Source organism: Rana temporaria, chromosome 12 (genome assembly GCF_905171775.1).
Source record: "Rana temporaria chromosome 12, aRanTem1.1, whole genome shotgun sequence".
In the NCBI taxonomy this organism is placed as follows: Eukaryota; Metazoa; Chordata; class Amphibia; order Anura; family Ranidae; genus Rana; species Rana temporaria.
This window is the reverse complement of record NC_053500.1, coordinates 137,032,474-137,052,028: the sequence shown is the minus strand read 5'-3', so window position 1 is coordinate 137,052,028 and position 19,555 is coordinate 137,032,474. Positions and strand designations below refer to the sequence as shown.

Here is a 19,555-nt window from a genome sequence, read left to right as displayed (position 1 = left end):
GTGGAGCCTATGTATACCAATGGAAACTGAGTAGACTGGTGGAGGCTAGATATACTGGTGAAGGTTGGCTTGGCTATACTGGTCTACGTTGAGTTTACTGGTGGATCTAGGGTATACTTATGGAAGCTAAGTATGCTGGTGGGGTCTGAGTATACTGAGGAAAGTCTGATATACTGTTGGAAGCTGGGTATAGTGCAGGTCATGTATAATAGTAGAGGTTGGGTATACTGATGGAGGTTGGATATACTGGTGGAGTTAGGGCATACTTGTGGAAGCTGAGTATACTAGTAAAGGCTGGGTATACTAGTGGAGATAGGGAATACTTGTGGAAACTGAGTATAGTGGTGGAGGCTAAGTATTCTGGTAAAGATTGGATATACTGTACTAATGTAGGTAGGGTATACAGGTGGAGGTTGGGTATACTAGTGGGATTTTGGTATACGTGTGGAAGCTGTGTATACTGGTGGAGGTTGGGTATACTGGTGAAGGCTAAAGGTTGGGTATACTAGTGGAGCTAGGGAATACTCGTGCAATATCAATAAAGTGGTGGAGGCTAAGTATACTGGTAAAGATTGGGTATACCAGTGTAGGTAGGGTATACAGATGGAGGTTAGATATACTAGTGGAATTTGGGTATACTTGTGGAAGTTAAGTATACTGGGGGAGGTCAGGTATACTGGTAAAGGCTAAGTATACTGGTAAAGGTCGCATATACTAGTGGAGCTATGGAATACTTGCAGAAGCTGAGTATAGTGGTGGAGGCTAAGTATACTGGTAAAGATTGGATATACTTATGTAAGTAGGATATACAGGTGGAGGTTGGGTATACTAGTGGAATTTGGGTATACTTTTGGAAGCTGAGTATACTGGTGGAGGTTGGGTATACTAGTGTAGCCAGGTAGGGTATACAGGTAAAGGTTGAATATACTAGTGTAGGTAGGGTATACAGGTGGAATTTGGGAATACTTGTGGAAGCTGAGTATACTGGTGGAGGTTGGGTATACTGGTGAAGGCTAAGTATACTGGTAAAGGTCCGGTATACGAGTTGAGCTAGGGAATACATATGGAATCTGAGTATACTGGGGGAGGCAAAGTATACTGGTAAAGGTTGGGTATACTAGTGTAGGTATGATATACAGGTGGAGGTTGGGTAGACAGGTGGAGGTTGGGTATACTAGTGTAGGTAGGGTATACAGGTGGAGGTTGGGTATACTAGTTTAGGTAGGGCATACAGGTGGAGGTTGGGTATACTGGTGGAAGCTGAGTATACTGGTGGGGGTTGGGTATACTGGTGAAGGCTATGTATACTGGTAAAGGTCAGGTATACTAGTTGAGCTAGGGAATACATGTGGAAGCTGAGTATACCGGGGGGAGGTTAAGAATACTGGTAAAGGTTGAGTATATTAGTGTAGGTAGGGTATACAGGTGGAGGTTGGGTATGCTAGTGGAATTTGAGTATACTGGTGGAAGCTGAGTATATTGGTGGAGGTCGGGTATACTAGTTAAGCTAGGGAATACAGGTGGAAGCTGAGTATACTCAGGGCCATCTTGATAGCATCATGGGCCCCCGGGCAAAGTAATGCACTGGGGCCCCTACCAGTTTGCCCCGATTTACACACCTACTTTCAAGAAATAAAGTATAAATAGTTGATACTGGTAAATATAGAGTTCCTAATATGGAGCCATACAGGGAGGAGAGATGATAAAAGCAGCCAGGTGAGAGGGCCTGGCCTCTAAGGCGAACATATGGAGAGGAAGGTAAGCTGCCAGACATTACTGCATATCCATGACACTGGTGGTCATGTTATGCCAAGGTGCTTGGTTGGAGTTTTCCATAAGTAGCCATTTTATGGTATCAGCCGGTGATGTCCACATGCACCCTCCCTACACATACCCTCTGATCTTCCATTGCCAGCCCTCTACTTATGTCTCCTTCCCACCGACCCGTGAACCGCAGTTTACTGAGCCAAGACTCTCCCAAAGGTCTTAATTCGCCATTGAGCGTCCCCTTATCGCTCGTTCCGACATTGCACAGTAACTTGTTTGGTCGAGTTGCATGTATATACAGTTTTTGTTTTCACAGATGTCTCGACTTTGATAAAAGGCAGGCGTCCGCACAGTTTATACATTTAGCGGGAGTGTTTACATTGCGATGGCAAGTGGACGGCATCCAAATAACTGGAACGCGCTGTAAAAATAACAAGTATTAAGAAAAGAGGTGAAAGGATATTAACAAGCGGAGGTTAATCACAAGCCCGAGGGGAGACATCAAAAAGTTATGACAGCCGCCATCAATTATCCTTATGAGGATGTTATAGAGCGAAGAGCATTGTGGGAAAGTTATCACTGCCACTTAAGAAGGTCCTTGGCTCTCTATTGTACGGTAAACAAATTCGGTCTTTGGAAGAAGAGGGGACGGGCCAGGATAAAAGAAGGAAAAATGGCGGGGGGGGGGGGGATGGCCAGCTGCTTTGGGCCATCAGCCAGATGGGCCATCAGATGACTTCAGGCTAAGGCCAAAGATGGTGGGACACTTTGAAGGGAACATGTTACCTGCTCCATCACATGCTTGTTTTGTTATATTTTCTATGGTTGTATTTCTTGCCCCTGGAAGGCTGGTCCATCTCTGACAAGGTCATTCATCTGGAGCATGGTTGGGTATTTGGTGGTTGGGTATTTAGTGGTTGGGTATTGGGTGGTTGTGTATTGGGTGGTTGTGTATTGGGTGGTTGGGTGGCTGGGTGGTTGGGTGGCTGGGTGGTTGGGTATTGGGTGGTTGGGTATTGGGTGGTTGGGCGGATTTGGTCCTCATCAGCTCTTCACCATGGTGCTTCCCCATGGGCTGTCCAATCCTAATTTGTGTTCTGTTTCTGCTGCTTTCTTTCAACAGCCTTCTATGGTTCCCGTGTTCTCTGGACTCTCTCCTTGTAACCCAATACCTTCACCCAGGGCTGGTGCTACCACTAGGCAAACTAAGGCGCACTGCTGCCTAGGGCGCCCAGCCACTGGTGTTCCTACTCTCTACTCTCTGCAGCAACTAAGTCTCAGCATCAGCGGGCAGCCGTTCACACATAGTGTCAGAGGTGCAGAGGCGGCAGAGGACTGTGTCTGTGTCCCGATGTAACGGCTACCCACTGGTAGTGAGGGGTATCGGCCGTTGGAGACGTCCTTTTCCCTGGCAAGCTGCGATATGCAGGTACCGCCGGTATATCCCATCGAACGCCCTTCCAAGAAACGAGACGTGCTACGTTTGAAGGGTCAAGCAGACTGACTTTATTTGGCATATTTCACCTGCTTATATCTGGTTACAACTGTTACAAGAACAATGACAGTTTCCGCCCTCCCCTTTTCCCAGTAGGGGGCTTCAACACAGACCCCCTGAAACAATGACATCTCCTTGAATTAATCACTTGACCAGTTTCTAGACTCTTCGGCACCTCACCCCACTTAACATTTCCTGGCCAGGCACATAGAATTCAATTAACCTTTAAAACAATTATCACTCACACATAATCCCCATCAGCATACACCTCACAGGGGGGCTGTTTACCTGCACACAAAAGAAGAGTTCATTATCTATGCGAAGAGTACATTAGCATTCAACAATGAAAGAAACTTGTCCAATTAACCCTTTGAGCTCAGAATACAATGTGGTACATCCGATGGTGACAAGCCATGCAGTTCCTTGTAGTCCCCCTGCACGAAGATTATAACTGTCTCGGCAGCATGCCTGTGTCCGTTACACTACTCCCCCTTTGTGGAACACTCCGGCAGACCCGGATTGATCCTTTTCGGATCAACTTGGGGATGTCCGGTCTGCTGTTAGGGTAAAAGTTCCGTTTGCCTGGACCGTCCGTCAGCCTTCCCATTGGCTTACCAGGTCGGTAGCTGATGGTGACGGTGAATAATAGAATTCAGTTCTGGAACAGTCACTTGCTTTGCTCTCTCAATGGCTCCCAAAACCTGTTGCTGATGCTCTTGGGACAGATACGGCACCACCTGGATGCAAATCCCATTTAATCTTTTGACAATTTCCGCCTGTTTGTGCATTTCAATGTTCAAGCCACGGGACATCTCATAATACATGACATAGTGTCGTTGCATCTCTGATTTCTCACTGGCCAACTTGTCACATTCCCATTTTAGACTGTGATATTGTGCCGGATCTACAGTACATGTCGGGGAAGGTAGTCTTACCCGGTTCTCAGCAGCAAGCGGGTTGATTCCAGCAACGCGGGTGGTCACGGGACAAGCAGCAGCAGGTGTAGGTAAATAAGCCGAAGTCAGAGGGCCAATGTCGTTGCCCAGCACCACCTCGGCAGGTAGGTTGTCCATGATACCAACTGTGGTCTTTCTTGACCCGGCTCCCCAGTCTAAGTGCACCCGGGTGGTGGGTACGTGAAATACAGCACCCCCTGCGACCCGGACGGCAACTGTGCGAGTGGACACGTTCTCTGGCTTTACCAGATGTTTTTGAATCAGAGTGATAGTAGTCCCGGAATCTCTTAAGCCTTGTGCTACTTGTCCATTCACTCGTACCTCCTGACGGTGATGCTGACGGTTATCCGGAGAGGCCGCTTGTATTGGGTCTGCCTCATACCAAATTCCCAGACATTCCTCAGGGCCCCCTTCGGTCTCCAGGCAGTGGTCCGCAGAGGGACGTGATGGAGTGACCTCTGTGTTAGGTTCTGTGCGTCTCCAATTGTTATTTGTAGCTCTCAAAGGGCAATAACGAGCAATATGTCCCGTGTCGCTGCAGTGATGGCACGTCACCCTAGGCGAATCCCGGGGGTAGTTGCTAGGCCCCTGAGGATGTGGTGGAACTGGAGCCCGAAACTCTGGGCGTGGGGTGACGGTTGGAGTACGCGGTTCTACCTTATGAGCCAGCCGTGTAGTACCCTGGCTTACTTTCCTTGTTTCCGCGTACTCATCTGCTAGCCGAGCCGCCTCGTTTAAGTTAGCGGGCCGGCGATCTCGTACCCAGTCTTGTATGTCTGCGGCCAGGTCTTGGAAGAAATGTTCCATTAGGAACAGCTGCAATACTTCCTCCCCGGTGTTGGCCTTGCACCCTTGGACCCAAAGGGATGCCACCCTTTGTAACTGGTTGGCCCATTCCATGTGGGAGTCCACAGCCATCTTCTTGGACTCCCGGAAGCGCCGGCGGTAGGCTTCTGGCGTCACGGCATATCGGGTTAGCAGCGCCTTTTTAACTTGCTGGTATTGTAAAATATCCTCTGGAGCGAGAGCCCGAAAGGCTTCATTGGCTTTGCCCGACAATTTCCCCGACAAAATAGTGACCCATTGGTCTGGTGGTACCTGGTGTAGTGAGCACTGCCTCTCAAAGTCCGCCAAATATCCATCGATTTCCTCCTCACTTTCTACAAAAGCTTTGAATGCAGTGAACGGTATTTTCTTTCCTGTAGCAGCAGGTGGGGGGGTAGGAACTGCAGGTGTAATGGGCTGTCTCGCTCTTACCAGTTCCAGTTCTTGTCCCCTCTTCGTTTGTATTTCTTCCATTGCTTCCCGGAACAGCTGGTTGATTAGTTCCACGGACGTTTCTGGTTACAAGGATAGTCTCCGCTGTACAATCCCAGTAATTACATCTTCTTTGCTGACCGGTGCAAGGGGCTCCGTTCCTTCCATGGATCCATCCATTTCATCCAGCTCCAGCAGGTCAGCTATCAGCTCCCTCCGTGGTCTGTTGCTGGCGCTCCTACCACGACTCTCCAATAGATCTTTCAGTGTGGATCTTTTCAGCCTGGCGTACTGCGACTCCATTCAGAACTTGCTCTTTGGATAAAAGGACCATCCCACTGCTACCAACCAAATGTAACGGCTACCCACTGGTAGTGAGGGGTATCGGCCGTTGGAGACGTCCTTTTCCCTGGCAAGCTGCGATATGCAGGTACCGCCGGTATATCCCATCGAACGCCCTTCCAAGAAACGAGACGTGCTACGTTTGAAGGGTCAAGTAGACTGACTTTATTTGGCATATTTCACCTGCTTATATCTGCTTACAACTGTTACAAGAACAATGACAGTTTCCGCCCTCCCCTTTTCCCAGTAGGGGGCTTCAACACAGACCCCCTGAAACAATGACATCTCCTTGAATTAATCACTTGACCAGTTTCTAGACTCTTCGGCACCTCACCCCACTTAACATTTCCTGGCCAGGCACATAGAATTCAATTAACCTTTAAAACAATTATCACTCACACATAATCCCCATCAGCATACACCTCACAGGGGGGCTGTTTACCTGCACACAAAAGAAGAGTTCATTATCTATGCGAAGAGTACATTAGCATTCAACAATGAAAGAAACTTGTCCAATTAACCCTTTGAGCTCAGAATACAATGTGGTACATCCGATGGTGACAAGCCATGCAGTTCCTTGTAGTCCCCCTGCACGAAGATTATAACTGTCTCGGCAGCATGCCTGTGTCCGTTACACCCGACTCCTGAATGAATAGAAGCAAGCAAACATTCATTGATGGGCACTGGTAGGCTGCAATTAAAGGCCGCTGATGAGGCTGCATTTGATGGGCGCTGGTGAGACTGCATTTGATGGGCGCTGGTGAGACTACATTTGATGGGCGCTGGTGAGGCTGCATTTGATGGGCGCTGGTGAGGCTGCATCTGATGGGCGCTGGTGAGGCTGCATTTGATGGGCGCTGGTGAGGCTGCATTTGATGGGCGCTGGTGAGGCTGCATTTGATGGGCGCTGGTGAGGCTGCATTTGATGGGCGCTGATGAGACTGCATTTGATGGGCGCTGGTGAGACTGCATTTGATGGGCGCTGGTGAGATTGCTTTTGATGGGCACTGATGAGGCTGCATTTGATGGGCGCTGATGAGACTGCATTTGATGGGCGCTGGTGAGACTGCATTTGATGGGCACTGGTGAGATTGCTTTTGATGGGCACTGATGAGGCTGCATTTGATGGGCGCTGATGAGACTGCATTTGATGGGTGCTGGTGATGCTGCATTTGATGGGCGCTGGTGAGGCTGCATTTGATGGGTGCTGGTGAGGCTGCATTTGATGGGTGCTGGTGAGGCTGCATTTGATGGGTGCTGGTGAGACGACGACGTTCCTTTATATGAGAATGATGGGGGCAGCGAGGGACACTTTGTATGCGACCCCCAGAGACGACGTTCCTTTATATGAGAATGATGGCGGCAGCGAGGGGTACCTTGTATGTGACCCCCAGAGACGACGTTCCCTTATATGAGAATGATGGGGGCAGCGAGGGGCACCTTGTATGTGACCCCCAGAGACGACGTTTCTTTATATGAGAATGATGGCGGCAGTGAGGGGCACCTTGTATGCGACCCCCAGAGACGACGTTCCTTTATATGAGAATGATGGGGGCAGCGAGGGGCATCTTGTATGTGACCCCCAAAGACGACGTTCCTTTATATGAGAATGATGGGGGCAGTAAGGGGCATCTTGTATGCGACCCCCAGAGACGACGTTCCTTTATATAAGAATGTGTATGCGACCCCCAGAGAAGACCTTCGCACGTTCCTGTAAAACATATATTAGGATGTAATAAATATTATCTCCATCCAGTAAATGTTTAACAGGTCGGGATGAAGAGGTGTGAGAGCGGCGGTGGTCGGATGAAAGCAGAGCGATCGGCGGCGGGGGATTTGTTGTACTTTATGGGGAAAGTTTTGACAGTTAATGAAATAAAAACGTATATACAGATCACTGTATAGAAATCCTTTATTATCTTAGAGACGCCGCGACTTTCACACGTCCTCCTTCCTCGCTGCACGCAATACAAACGTTATGTCAGATTTAATAAAACACGGTCAGGTTTTAAAGTCGTAGTAAAGGCGTATTCTTTATTTATATCTACAGGTAGTAAGACTTACCTGTGTGTGCATAAATCTCTCCTAAACATGCACCATTTATTTACTTATCTACAGCGCTGGTGTCACCGTCACATGCGCACTACGCTCTAAATAGACAGTGTGGCATCCATAGAGAGGACCGTGTCACAGCCGTGACGTCGGCCCGGGAACCTGGAAGAGCGGGCAAAGATGGAAGCCCTGTCAGCGGTTAAAGCGCGCCGCTGGAGGGCTTCGTTTTCAGGGAAGTCTTTTATAATGTGCTAGTATGCCATGCCATTAGTTTGGAGTGGTTATATTATACAGGAGTGACATCACCACTCTCCAGATATAAGATATATTATACAGGAGTGACAACCACTCTCCAGATATAAGCTATATTATATAATAGTGACATCACCGCTCTCCAGATATCAGATATAAAGGAGAGTCGGCTTTTTGATATGTCTAAGGCCGGGTACACACGGACAAACATGTATGGTGAAAGCGGTCCGTCGGACCGTTTTCACCATACATGTCTGCCAGAGGGCTTCTGTACGATGGTTGTACACACCATCGTACAGAAGTCCGCGCGTAAACAATACGCGGGGCGTGTCCGCGGTGTCGCCGCGTCGATGACGCGGTGTCGCCGCGACAATGACGCGGCGACGTGGGCGGCCCGCCTTTAAAATGCTTCCACGCATGCGTCGAAGTCATTCGACGCATGCGAGGCACGGCGGGCGGCTGGACATGTACGGTAGGTCTGTACTGACGACCGTACATGTCCGAGCGGGCTGAATTCCAGCGGGCTGTTTTAAAACAAGTCCAGGAATATTTGTCTGCTGGGAAAAGGCCCGGCGGGCAAATGTTTGCTGGAATTCGGCCCGCTCGCGCCCACACACGACCAAACATGTCTGCTGAAACTGGCCTGCGGGCCAGTTTCAGCAGACATGTTTGCTCGTGAGTATGGGGCCTTAGAGGAATAATAACTTTTTAATGATATTACATCGATGTGACTTTGCGGCTCCGTATGTTGAACATGCAGATACATGTAGTGATGTGTGTCTCTCGGGACGCGCTCTGCGTCGTGTATTTCGTAGGAACGCTCTCATTAATCTCCTATAAACACTTGTGTCATCTGGCAGGTCCGGGGTGCTGTCCTGGAGGGCGTGCTGAAGAAGTGGACTCAGTACAGACTGGAGTGTATGGACAGGCTGGATAAGGAGAGGCCTCTGGCCAATGGTAAGTCTGGACTCCTCCCTATTACACTGAGCGCAGGGGGAGGGGTCACTTATACATTTCCTATCTATCAATAGAAGACATCTGCTCAGCCTCCTCTCTGCTCCTTCCAACTATCACTAACCCTAAAAGGGGAAAGTTTTAAGGGGTTATGTTGGGTAAAAGAGCCGCCGATAACTCATTCATTTTTCTTTGGAAAGCATCACTCAGTTAAAGTTTCAATTTGGGCACAAAAGTTTTCATTTAAATACAGTGGAACCTCGGATTACGAGCATAATCCGTTCCAGGAGAATGCTCGTAATCCAAAGCACTCGCATATCAAAGCGAGTTTTCCCATAGAAGTCAATGGAAACAAAAATAATTTGTTCCGCATTGACTTCAATGGCCTGCAATACCACATGCGGCCAGAGGTGGGGTGCCAGAGAGCCTCGGAAACGGCCGGAAAGGGGGTGCCACTGATCGGCACTCCTCGCCACAAACTCTGCCAGTGTGAGGCGAGGAGAGACGATTCACCGCACTTCCTTGTTTACATGTGACCGGCTGTGATTGGACACAGCCGATCACATGGTTAAAAAGCCGCAGATGCACAGCTGCGTCATATGACATACACCCAGAACGAGAGCTGCACCGTCCCTCCGTCATTTGACGATGGGTGGGCAGGCATTAACTGGTTAACAACCAATGGTTCATCAGCTATCAGCGGGATTCCCCGCTGTCAGCTGAATGTGAAAACAAGAATTGCCGGCAATAAAAAATCAGCAAAGAAATGGCGTGGGGTGCCCCCAAAATCCATAGCAGACCCTTATCCAAGCACGAAGCCCGGCAGGTCAGGAAAGGGAGGGGTGAGCAAGCGTGCCCCCCTCCCCCAAACCATACCAGGCCACATACCCTCAACATAAGGGTGCTTTGGGGTAGGAAGGGGCTCTGTTGATGGGGACAAGGACCTCTTCTCCACAACCCTGGCTGGTGGTTGTGGGGGTCTGAGAGCGGGGGCATTTTTTTAGCACTGATTGCTGTATAAATACTAATGGTCCCAAAAATGTGTTAAAAGTGTCCGATCTGTCCGCTGCAATGTCGCAGTACCGCTAAAAATCGCAGATCTCCGCTATCACTAGTATAAAAAAATAATAATAATACAAATTCCATAAATCTATCCCATAGTTTGTAGACAATATAACTTTTGCACAAGCCAATCATTATACGCTTATTGCGATTGTCTTTAACCAAAAACATGTAGAAGAATATATATTGGCCAAAACTGGTGAAGAAATTTGATTTTTAAAAACATTTCTGGGGATATTTATTATAGCAAAAAGTTAAAAATATATATATATTTTTTTAATTGTTGCTCTTTTTTGTTTATAGCGCAAAAACTGAAAAAAACGTAGAGGTGATCAAATACCACCAAAAGAAAGCTTGATTTGTGGGAAAAAAGTACCGTATATACTCGAGTATAAGCCGAGGCCCTAACTTTACCACAAAAAACTGGGAAAACGTATTGACTCGAGTATAAGCCTAGGGTGAGAATGCAGCAGCTACTGTAAGCAGAAAAGAGGGTCAACAATGCCCATTTGCAGCTTCACTGTGCCCATTGCAACCTCACTGTGCCCATTGCAGCCTTACTGTGCCCTTTGCAGCCTTACTGTGCCCATTGCAGCCTTACTGTGCCCATTCTGACTGTGCCCATTGTAGCTTTTCTGTGCCCATTGCAGCCTTACTGTGCCCATTGCAGCCTTACTGTGCCCATTCTGACTGTGCCCATTGCAGCCTCACTGTGCCCATTGTAGCCCTACTGTGCCCATTCTCACTTTGCCCATTGCAGCCTTACTGTGCCCATTCTCACTGTGCCCATTGCAGCCTCAGTGTACCTGTATTCTTGACAGGCTGCGGGCATCCATTTTTCAAAAGTCGTGGCTTCCTCCTGGTCCCGTTCCGTGATAGTCAGTGTACCTGTCGGGTCACGGGCGTCCATTTTTCAAAAGTCGCAGCTTCCTCCTGGACCGTGATAGATGTTTGACACTGTGTTCTGCTACCGCCTATCATGGAGGTCCTCTCATCCTCGGACTCAGTTTCCCAGCAGACACTGTGTTCAGTGTTCCGCCAATCACGGACCTTCTTTCATCCTCGGACAAGAGAACGTCCGTGATAGTCGGAAACACTGAACACAGTGTCTGCTGGGAAAGTCCGAGGATGAGAGGACCTCCGTGATAGGTGGTAGCGGAACACAGTGTCAAACGCCTATCACGGACCAGGATGAAGCCGCGACTTTTGAAAAATGGACGCCCGCGACCGGACGGGTACACTGACTTGAGTATAAGCCGAGAAGGCTATTTTCAGCCCTAAAAAAAGGGCTTATACTCGAGTATATATGGTATGTCAATTCTGGTGGGGTACAGCGTCGCACGGCCGCGCAATTGTCAGCTAAAGCGACGCAGTGCCGAATCGTAAAAAATGGCCTGGCAAATCTTCCGGTCTGTAAGTGGGTAAATAGCAGTGATTGATTCACCACCAGAGAACGTTTGGTGAAAGTCACACTCGCTGCTTTTCCCATAGATCCGGTTGTGTTGAAGGGTTCCTGGCCCTTTAAGGCTGACTCGTATTTTGGCGATTAGTGAAAAGGATGAATGTTAATTTCTCGGTAAATCGTGCGGTGCAATCCGGCCAGGCACCTGCTCCTAGTGGGAGTTGTACAATAAAATAGGAAAAAACAAACTCATTGCGGCGGGATTGGATGTCTGGCAGGCCTCCCGGACAGTCAGACTTGTTTTTCTTCCCTCGACAGATCACCCGCCGCATATCGGGGAAAAAAAAAAAAGCGTAGCAAGTACAAAAAGGGCTGAAAAACACCTAAAAATAACAAATTCTTTCCTGCTGATGGCAAACCATCCAGTGCCTGACACCATCGCAAACCCTGTGCTGCCGCTAGCATTCTGATGGTGCATCTCGTGCAGGTCCTGATGAATCATGGGAGGGGAGAGCTGTCCCTGCCGGAGAACTAGCAATAATCGCATGCCGATAATACGACATGCTGGTTGTACCCAACTGGATCGACTTGGGCAGAATGGACCTGCCCATATATGGTTTGAATCTTGGCCAGTCCCTGCTGAGTTGAACCTTCTATGGCCGGTTTTCCTCCATCCCCTTTCTGTTTGTATGTCTTGCACTGTTTGCACAGCACATGGCACTTTACTCACTCCCAATTAGTAGGGTGTAAGTCCTTGGGTTTGCCTTGAAAGTGATTGTAAAGGTTCGCTTTATAACAAACATGTTATACTTACCTGCTCTGTGCAAGGATTTTGCACAGAGCACCCACGATCCTCCTCTTCTGGGGGTGCCCCTCTGCGCTCCTGGCTCCTCCCCTTCATCGGGTGCCCCCACGGAAAGCCTCTCTCCATGGGGGCACCCGTGCGTGCGCACTCCCGAGTCCCACTGTTGCTTCCACTAACACTAAACACTAACTCGGCCATGCCCCTGAGCCAATGGCTCCCGCTGCTATCAGTCGGTCCAATGAGGAGAGAGACAGTGGCTGGAGCGGCTGGGCTCGTGCACATCGTTGGATCAGATGGGCTCGGTGGGGGCAGTTGCAGCAAAGAAGGTTTTTCACCTAATAGAATGCATTCGGGTGAAAAGCCTTGAGACTTTGCAATCACTTTAAAGTCTTGGTGAGGAGGACAAGTGGCCTTATGGTCAGGGTTTTCCTCTCCCATGGGGTCTCCTTTCGGGGGCAGCACCCTTAGTACTTAGAATGAGGTCCATTGGTTTTGGGCTAGGGTGGAAGAGATGATGTACTGGTGGCAGGCTCATGGATGAGAGATGTGATGTACCTTCAACAGAGTCATGGATGAAAGAGGTGAAATACCTAAAGGAGAGCCATGGGTGGAAGAGGTGATGCACTGGTGGCAGGCTCATGAATGGAAGAGTTGTTATACCTTCTACAGTGTCATGGATGCTAGAGGTGATATACTGTACCTCCAACAGATGTGTGTATAGGAGAGGTGATATACTGATGGCAGGGGCATGGATGGCAGAGGTGGTATGCTCTTGGCATTGTCATGGATGTGAAAGGTGAAATAAAGCAGGTAGAGTCATGGATGGGAGAGGTGATGTACCTCCAGAAAAATCATGGATGACGGAGATGTTGTACCTCCAGCCGAGTTATGGATCGAAGAGGTGAAATAGACACGCCGGAGCTCATCCTTAATAGTGATGTTCCTCTTGGATAGTCATGGATGGGAGAGGTGATGTTCCTCCTGGATAGTCATGGATGGGAGAGGTGATGTTCCTCTTGGATAGTCATGGATGGGAGAGGTGATGTTCCTCTTGGTTAGTCATGGATGAGAGAGGTGATGTTCTTCTTGGATAGTCATGGATGGGAGAGGTGATGTTCCTCTTGGATAGTCATGGATGGGAGAGGTGATGTTCCTCTTGGATAGTCATAGATGGGAGAGGTGATGTTCCTCTTGGATAGTCATGGATGGGAGAGGGGATGTTCCTCTTGGATAGTCATAGATGGGAGAGATGATGTTCCTCTTGGATAGTCATGGATGGGAGAGGTGATGTTCCTCTTGGATAGTCATGGATGGGAGTGGTGATGTTCTTCTTGGATAGTCATGGATGGGAGAGGTGATGTTCCTCTTGGATAGTCATGGATGGGAGAGGTGATGTTCCTATTGGATAGTCATGGATGGGAGAGGTGATGTTCCTCTTGGATAGTCATGGATGGGAGAGGTGATGTTCCTCTTGGATAGTCATGGATGGGAGGGGTGATGTTCCTCTTGGATAGTCATGGATGAGAGAGGTGATGTGCCTCCTGGATAGTCATGGATGAGAGAGGTGATGTTCCTCTTGGATAGTCATGGATGGGAGGGGTGATGTTCCTCTTTCTTGGATAGCCATGGATGGGAGAGGTGATGTTCCTCTTGGATAGTCATGGATGGGAGAGGTGATGTTCCTCTTGGATAGTCATGGATGGGGGAGGTGATGTTCCTCTTGGATAGTCATGGATGGGAGAGGTGATGTTCCTCTTGGATAGTCATAGATGGGAGAGGTGATGTTTCTCTTGGATAGTCATGGATGGGGAAGGTGATGTTCCTATTGGATAGTTATGGATGGGAGAGGTGATGTTCCTCTTGGATAGTCATAGATGGGAGAGGTGATGTTCCTCTTGGATAGTCATGGATGGGGAAGGTGATGTTCCTCTTGGATAGTCATGGATGGGAGAGGTGATGTTCATCTTGGATAGTCATGGATGGGAGAGGTGATGTTCCTCTTGGATAGTCATGTATGGGAGAGGTGATGTTCATCTTGGATAGTCATGGATGGGAGAGGTGATGTTCCTCTTGGATAGTCATGGATGGGAGAGGTGATGTTCATCTTGGATAGTCATGGATGGGAGAGGTGATGTTCCTCTTGGATAGTCATGGATGGGAGAGGTGATGTTCCTCTTGGATAGTCATGGATGGGAGAGGTGATGTTCCTCTTGGATAGTCATGGATGGGATGGATGATGTTCCTCTTGGATAGTCATGGATGGGAGAGGTGATGTTCCTCTTGGATAGTCATGGATGGGGGAGGTGATGTTCCTCTTGGATAGTCATGGATGGGAGAGGTGATGTTCCTCTTGGATAGTCATGGATGGGAGAGGTGATGTTCATCTTGGATAGTCATGGATGGGAGAGGTGATGTTCCTCTTGGATAGTCATGGATGGGAGAGGTGATGTTCCTCTTGGATAGTTATGGATGGGGGAGGTGATGTTCCTCTTGGATAGTCATGGATGGGACTGGTGATGTTCCTCTCGGATAGTCATGGATGGGAGAGGTGATGTTCCTCTTGGATAGTCATGGATGGGAGAGGTGATGTTCCTCTTGGATAGTCATGGATGGGAGAGGTGATGTTCCTCTTGTATAGTCATGTATGGGAGAGGTGATGTTCCTATTGGAAGGTGATGTTCCTCTTGGATAGTCATGGATGGGATGGATGATTAATCCCAGGTAAAGTTGATAGAAGCTTTTTTACTATAAAATATAAATATATTTTTGGGATAATGGTCAGTTTAAATATAAATATGAAGCACAGTATGGGATTGCTGACTTGGCAGGATTTCATTTTCTTTTGTAATAGAAACTCAGACACTGTGAACTTCCATGCATTGCATATGAATATTTGATGAATAAACATGTACGCGCGGCCCGTTGTAATCCCAATCCCACAAAGCAAGCAATCACAGCGTTCTTTATTTCTGTATTACAAATAACTGCTGAATTAAGTGCCGGCGCAGCAATACGGAATGAATCGCGTTTTTTTGCGGTTTGTCACATGCAAATTATGGGCCTTTGATAGATATTCTCATTTACTCAGAACTGCAGGAGCTCAGAATAAATTTACAAATTGCTGGTCAGCACATCCTTTAATAACATGGCGGCGGCGCTTTCCATCCGGCTAATATGTGACAAATGGCTCTTCACCCCGGACCTCCGCCAAGCACCATGTGCATGGAAGGGGCCACACTTCATAGCTCTGAAATTGTTGTAGAAAAGCTAAAACCCTTTCTTTGTCTCTCCTGATAGAAATTTGAAACTTCCCCAATCAGGGCCGTCTTTAATGTTGATTGGATTGGATTGATTGGACCCTAGGCACACATTTTCTTTCCCTTACATTGGTGATCAGTGGGAAGAATGTTCCTTACATTGGTGATCAGTGGGAAGAATGTCCCTTACATTGGTGATCAGTGAGAAGAATGTCCCTTACATTGGTGATCAGTGGGAAGAATGTCCCTTACATTGGTGATCAGTGAGAAGAATTTCCCTTACATTGGTGATCAGTGAGGAGAATGTTCCTTACATTGGTGATCAGTGGGAAGAATTCTCCTTACATTGGTGATCAGTGGGAAGAATGTTCCTTACATTGGTGATCAGTGGGAAGAATGTCCCTTACATTGGTGATCAGTGAGAAGAATGTCCCTTACATTGGTGATCAGTGGGAAGAATGTTCCTTACATTGGTGATCAGTGAGAAGAATGTTCCTTACATTGGTGATCAGTGGGAAGAATGTCCCTTACATTGGTGATCAGTGAGAAGAATGTTCCTTACATTGATGATCAGTGAGAAGAATGTCCCTTACATTGATGATCAGTGAGAAGAATGTTCCTTACATTGATGATCAGTGAGAAGAATGTTCCTTACATTGATGATCAGTGGGAAGAATGATCCTTACATTGGTGATCAGTGGGAAGAATGTCCCTTACATTGGTGATCAGTGTGAAGAATGTCCCTTACATTGGTAATCAGTGGGAAGAATGTCCCTTACATTGGTGATCAGTGGGAAGAATGTTCCTTACATTGGTGATCAGTGAGAAGAATGCTCCTTACATTGGTGATCAGTGGGAAGAATGTTCCTTACATTGGTGATCAGTGAGAAGAATGTTCCTTACATTGGTGATCAGTGGGAAGAATGTCCCTTACATTGGTGATCAGTGAGAAGAATGTCCCTTACATTGGTGATCAGTGGGAAGAATGTCCCTTACATTGGTAATCAGTGAGAAGAATGTCCCTTACATTGGTGATCAGTGGGAAGAATGTTCCTTACATTGGTGATCAGTGGGAAGAATGTCCCTTACATTGGTGATCAGTGGGAAGAATGTCCCTTACATTGGTGATCAGTGAGAAGAATGCTCCTTACATTGGTGATCAGTGGGAAGAATGTTCCTTACATTGGTGATCAGTGAGAAGAATGTCCCTTACATTGGTGATCAGTGGGAAGAATGTCCCTTACATTGGTGATCAGTGGGAAGAATGTTCCTTACATTGGTGATCAGTGAGAAGAATGTCCCTTACATTGGTGATCAGTGGGAAGAATGTTCCTTACATTGGTGATCAGTGGGAAGAACGTCCCTTACATTGGTGATCAGTGGGAAGAATGTCCCTTACATTGGTGATCAGTGAGAAGAATGTCCCTTACATTGGTGATCAGTGGGAAGAATGTCCCTTACATTGGTGATCAGTGAGAAGAATGTCCCTTACATTGGTGATCAGTGGGAAGAATGTCCCTTACATTGGTGATCAGTGGGAAAAATGTCCCTTACATTGGTGATCAGTGAGAAGAATGTCCCTTACATTGGTGATCAGTGGGAAGAATGTTCCTTACCTTGGTGATCAGTGGGAAGAATGTCCCTTACATTGGTGATCAGTGAGAAGAATGTTCCTTACATTGGTGATCAGTGGGAAGAATGTCCCTTACATTGGTGATCAGTGGGAAGAATGCCCCTTACATTGGTGATCAGTGAGAAGAATGTTCCTTACATTGGTGATCAGTGGGAAGAATGCCCCTTACATTGGTGATCAGTGAGAAGAATGTCCCTTACATTGGTGATCAGTGAGAAGAATGTTCCTTACATTGGTGATCAGTGGGAAGAATGTCCCTTACATTGGTGATCAGTGGGAAGAATGTCCCTTACATTGGTGATCAGTGGGAAGAATGTCCCTTACATTGGTGATCAGTGGGAAGAATGATCCTTACATTGGTGATCAGTGGGAAGAATGTCCCTTACATTGGTGGTCAGTGGGAAGAATGTCCCTTACATTGGTGATCAGTGGGAAGAATGTTCCTTACATTGGTGATCAGTGGGAAGAATGCTCCTTACATTGGTGATCAGTGAGAAGAATGTTCCTTACATTGGTGATCAGTGAGAAGAATGTCCCTTACATTGGTGATCAGTGAGAAGAATGTCCCTCACATTGGTGATCAGTGGGAAGAAGGAGGAGGACACACCCAAGGAGCTCTCTGAGAGATCCAACCCTTTTCAAGCCTGGGCCTTGCCTGCTAGCTTGGCCCAGGAATAATGCCTGATCCTGGGGGAGGCCCCGGGACGGATCCCCCTGATGATACGGGGCCTAGTGAGGAGGAGGTGGAGGATCTGTCTGTAGGTCCAGGCCCTGCTGTGGATGCGAATGTCTTCAGTCAGAAGAGCATTGATCGTTTTAGGGCGATTGGAAGAGCTGAAGAAAAACTTAAAATTTTGAAGGCTGAACACAAATCCTTCAAAATCAAGTACTTCCAGGCCTGGAGTAAAAATCGTTTGGCCATGAAGCCTGAGTTGCAGGAATTGGAGGAAAAGGTAAAGGAACAATCTTTATTATTGGAAAAGCTGAAAGATAAAAGTGGAGAAAAGTTTGATAATGAGAGGAGATTTGCCAGCCAGACAGCAAGTTCCAGGGACCAGCAACAGCCTCAGATAATGGATGACGCGGGTCCATCTGCCTCTGCACCTCTCCCTCCATGTCAGGGCATGGAATCGCCAATGGCAACCAGCCAGGGGGTTGAGAGTGGGCATGGCACCCTGAAATGTATCCAGGAGATGGAGTCACCCCTGAGAGCAAACAAGCCTGCTTTTACAGAAGTCCCTGAAGCCAAGCCAGTACAGGTGGAGAAATCTCAGCACACCTCGCTGCCTTCCAACATGTCTGCCCAACCTGCTGTGGTGGACGGTGTCCTGACTAAGGAGCAGAAAGGGAAGGCCTTGTGCAAAGTGCTGCCTGGAGTTTCTGCTGGGACCTGTAGTTCCTCTGTACAAGGTATGCCTGTTACCAGCAATGAGATTGCCTCACCTGAGCCTCCCTGTGGTGGGGGAGGGGATCAGCATATTGCACCATGTGCAGTGGAAGAAGCAATGGAGGTTTCACCTGTTGCAGTGTCAGAACAGCCTGCACTATCCCCTGATGACAACCCTGTCCTGACAGAAGAGAACCGACCAGCTGAAGCTTCTACAAGCACAGCAGTGGGAACTGACACTGCTGGGAAGACTGCAGGAACTGTGAATATTCCAGCAAGTACTAAGAATGACAGTAATGATAAAACAATGGATGTGGTGGGTGGTGAAGGGGTTAATACTGCTGGGAAAAATAAAAATGACATTCCTCCCCCTGCTCAGCAGAGAAAAGACTCACCGATTGTTCAGACCAAATCTGTGCAATCGATATCTGCTGCAAATGTGTCAGATGGTTCAAAACAAACCAATGTTTTATCTGCTGGGAGTTACGCGTCGGTTTTGGGGAATCGCACCAAGGAGGGTGGGGGGAATGGTGCAAATGTTGGTGGTCACAATTTGGGGGGGTTTAGTGGGGGGATGGTTGGTGGGTACAAGCGGAGAAACGTGGTCCAGTTGAAGTGGGAGGGGGAGGGGACCCCACCAGTAAGGGGGAGGGTGGCAGAGTTGATCCTGGAAATGGGGTTCAAAGTCGCAGACATTTTTGCTTTGATTTGTCCCGTCGGGAGTTGGGAATTTGATTTATCCTTTGTAAAACCTGAGGGTCTGGATTTATTTTGGGAACGTTTTAGGGGGCGCAGGGACCTTCCGCAGTGGAATGGTTGGATGCCAAAGGTGGTTTCCAGGCAGCCTCTAATAAAATCAGTGACGATCCTTGTGCGTAACGAATCCATCCCAGAGGCTGATTTGGTAGTATGGTTACGCCGCTATGGTGAAGTC

The 19,555-nt window shown here is 47.9% G+C and overlaps 1 protein-coding gene across 1 annotated transcript in view; it reads left to right on the top strand.

Annotated features, from left to right (window-relative positions):
* Positions 1–19,555, top strand: part of GLP2R (glucagon like peptide 2 receptor) — an 85,867-nt gene that overhangs the window by 27,007 nt on the left and 39,305 nt on the right. Inside the window, exon 2 of the mRNA XM_040330884.1 lies at positions 8,982–9,078. Coding sequence (XP_040186818.1) covers positions 8,982–9,078 — 97 coding nt within the window. The remainder of the gene's footprint in view (positions 1–8,981; positions 9,079–19,555) is intronic.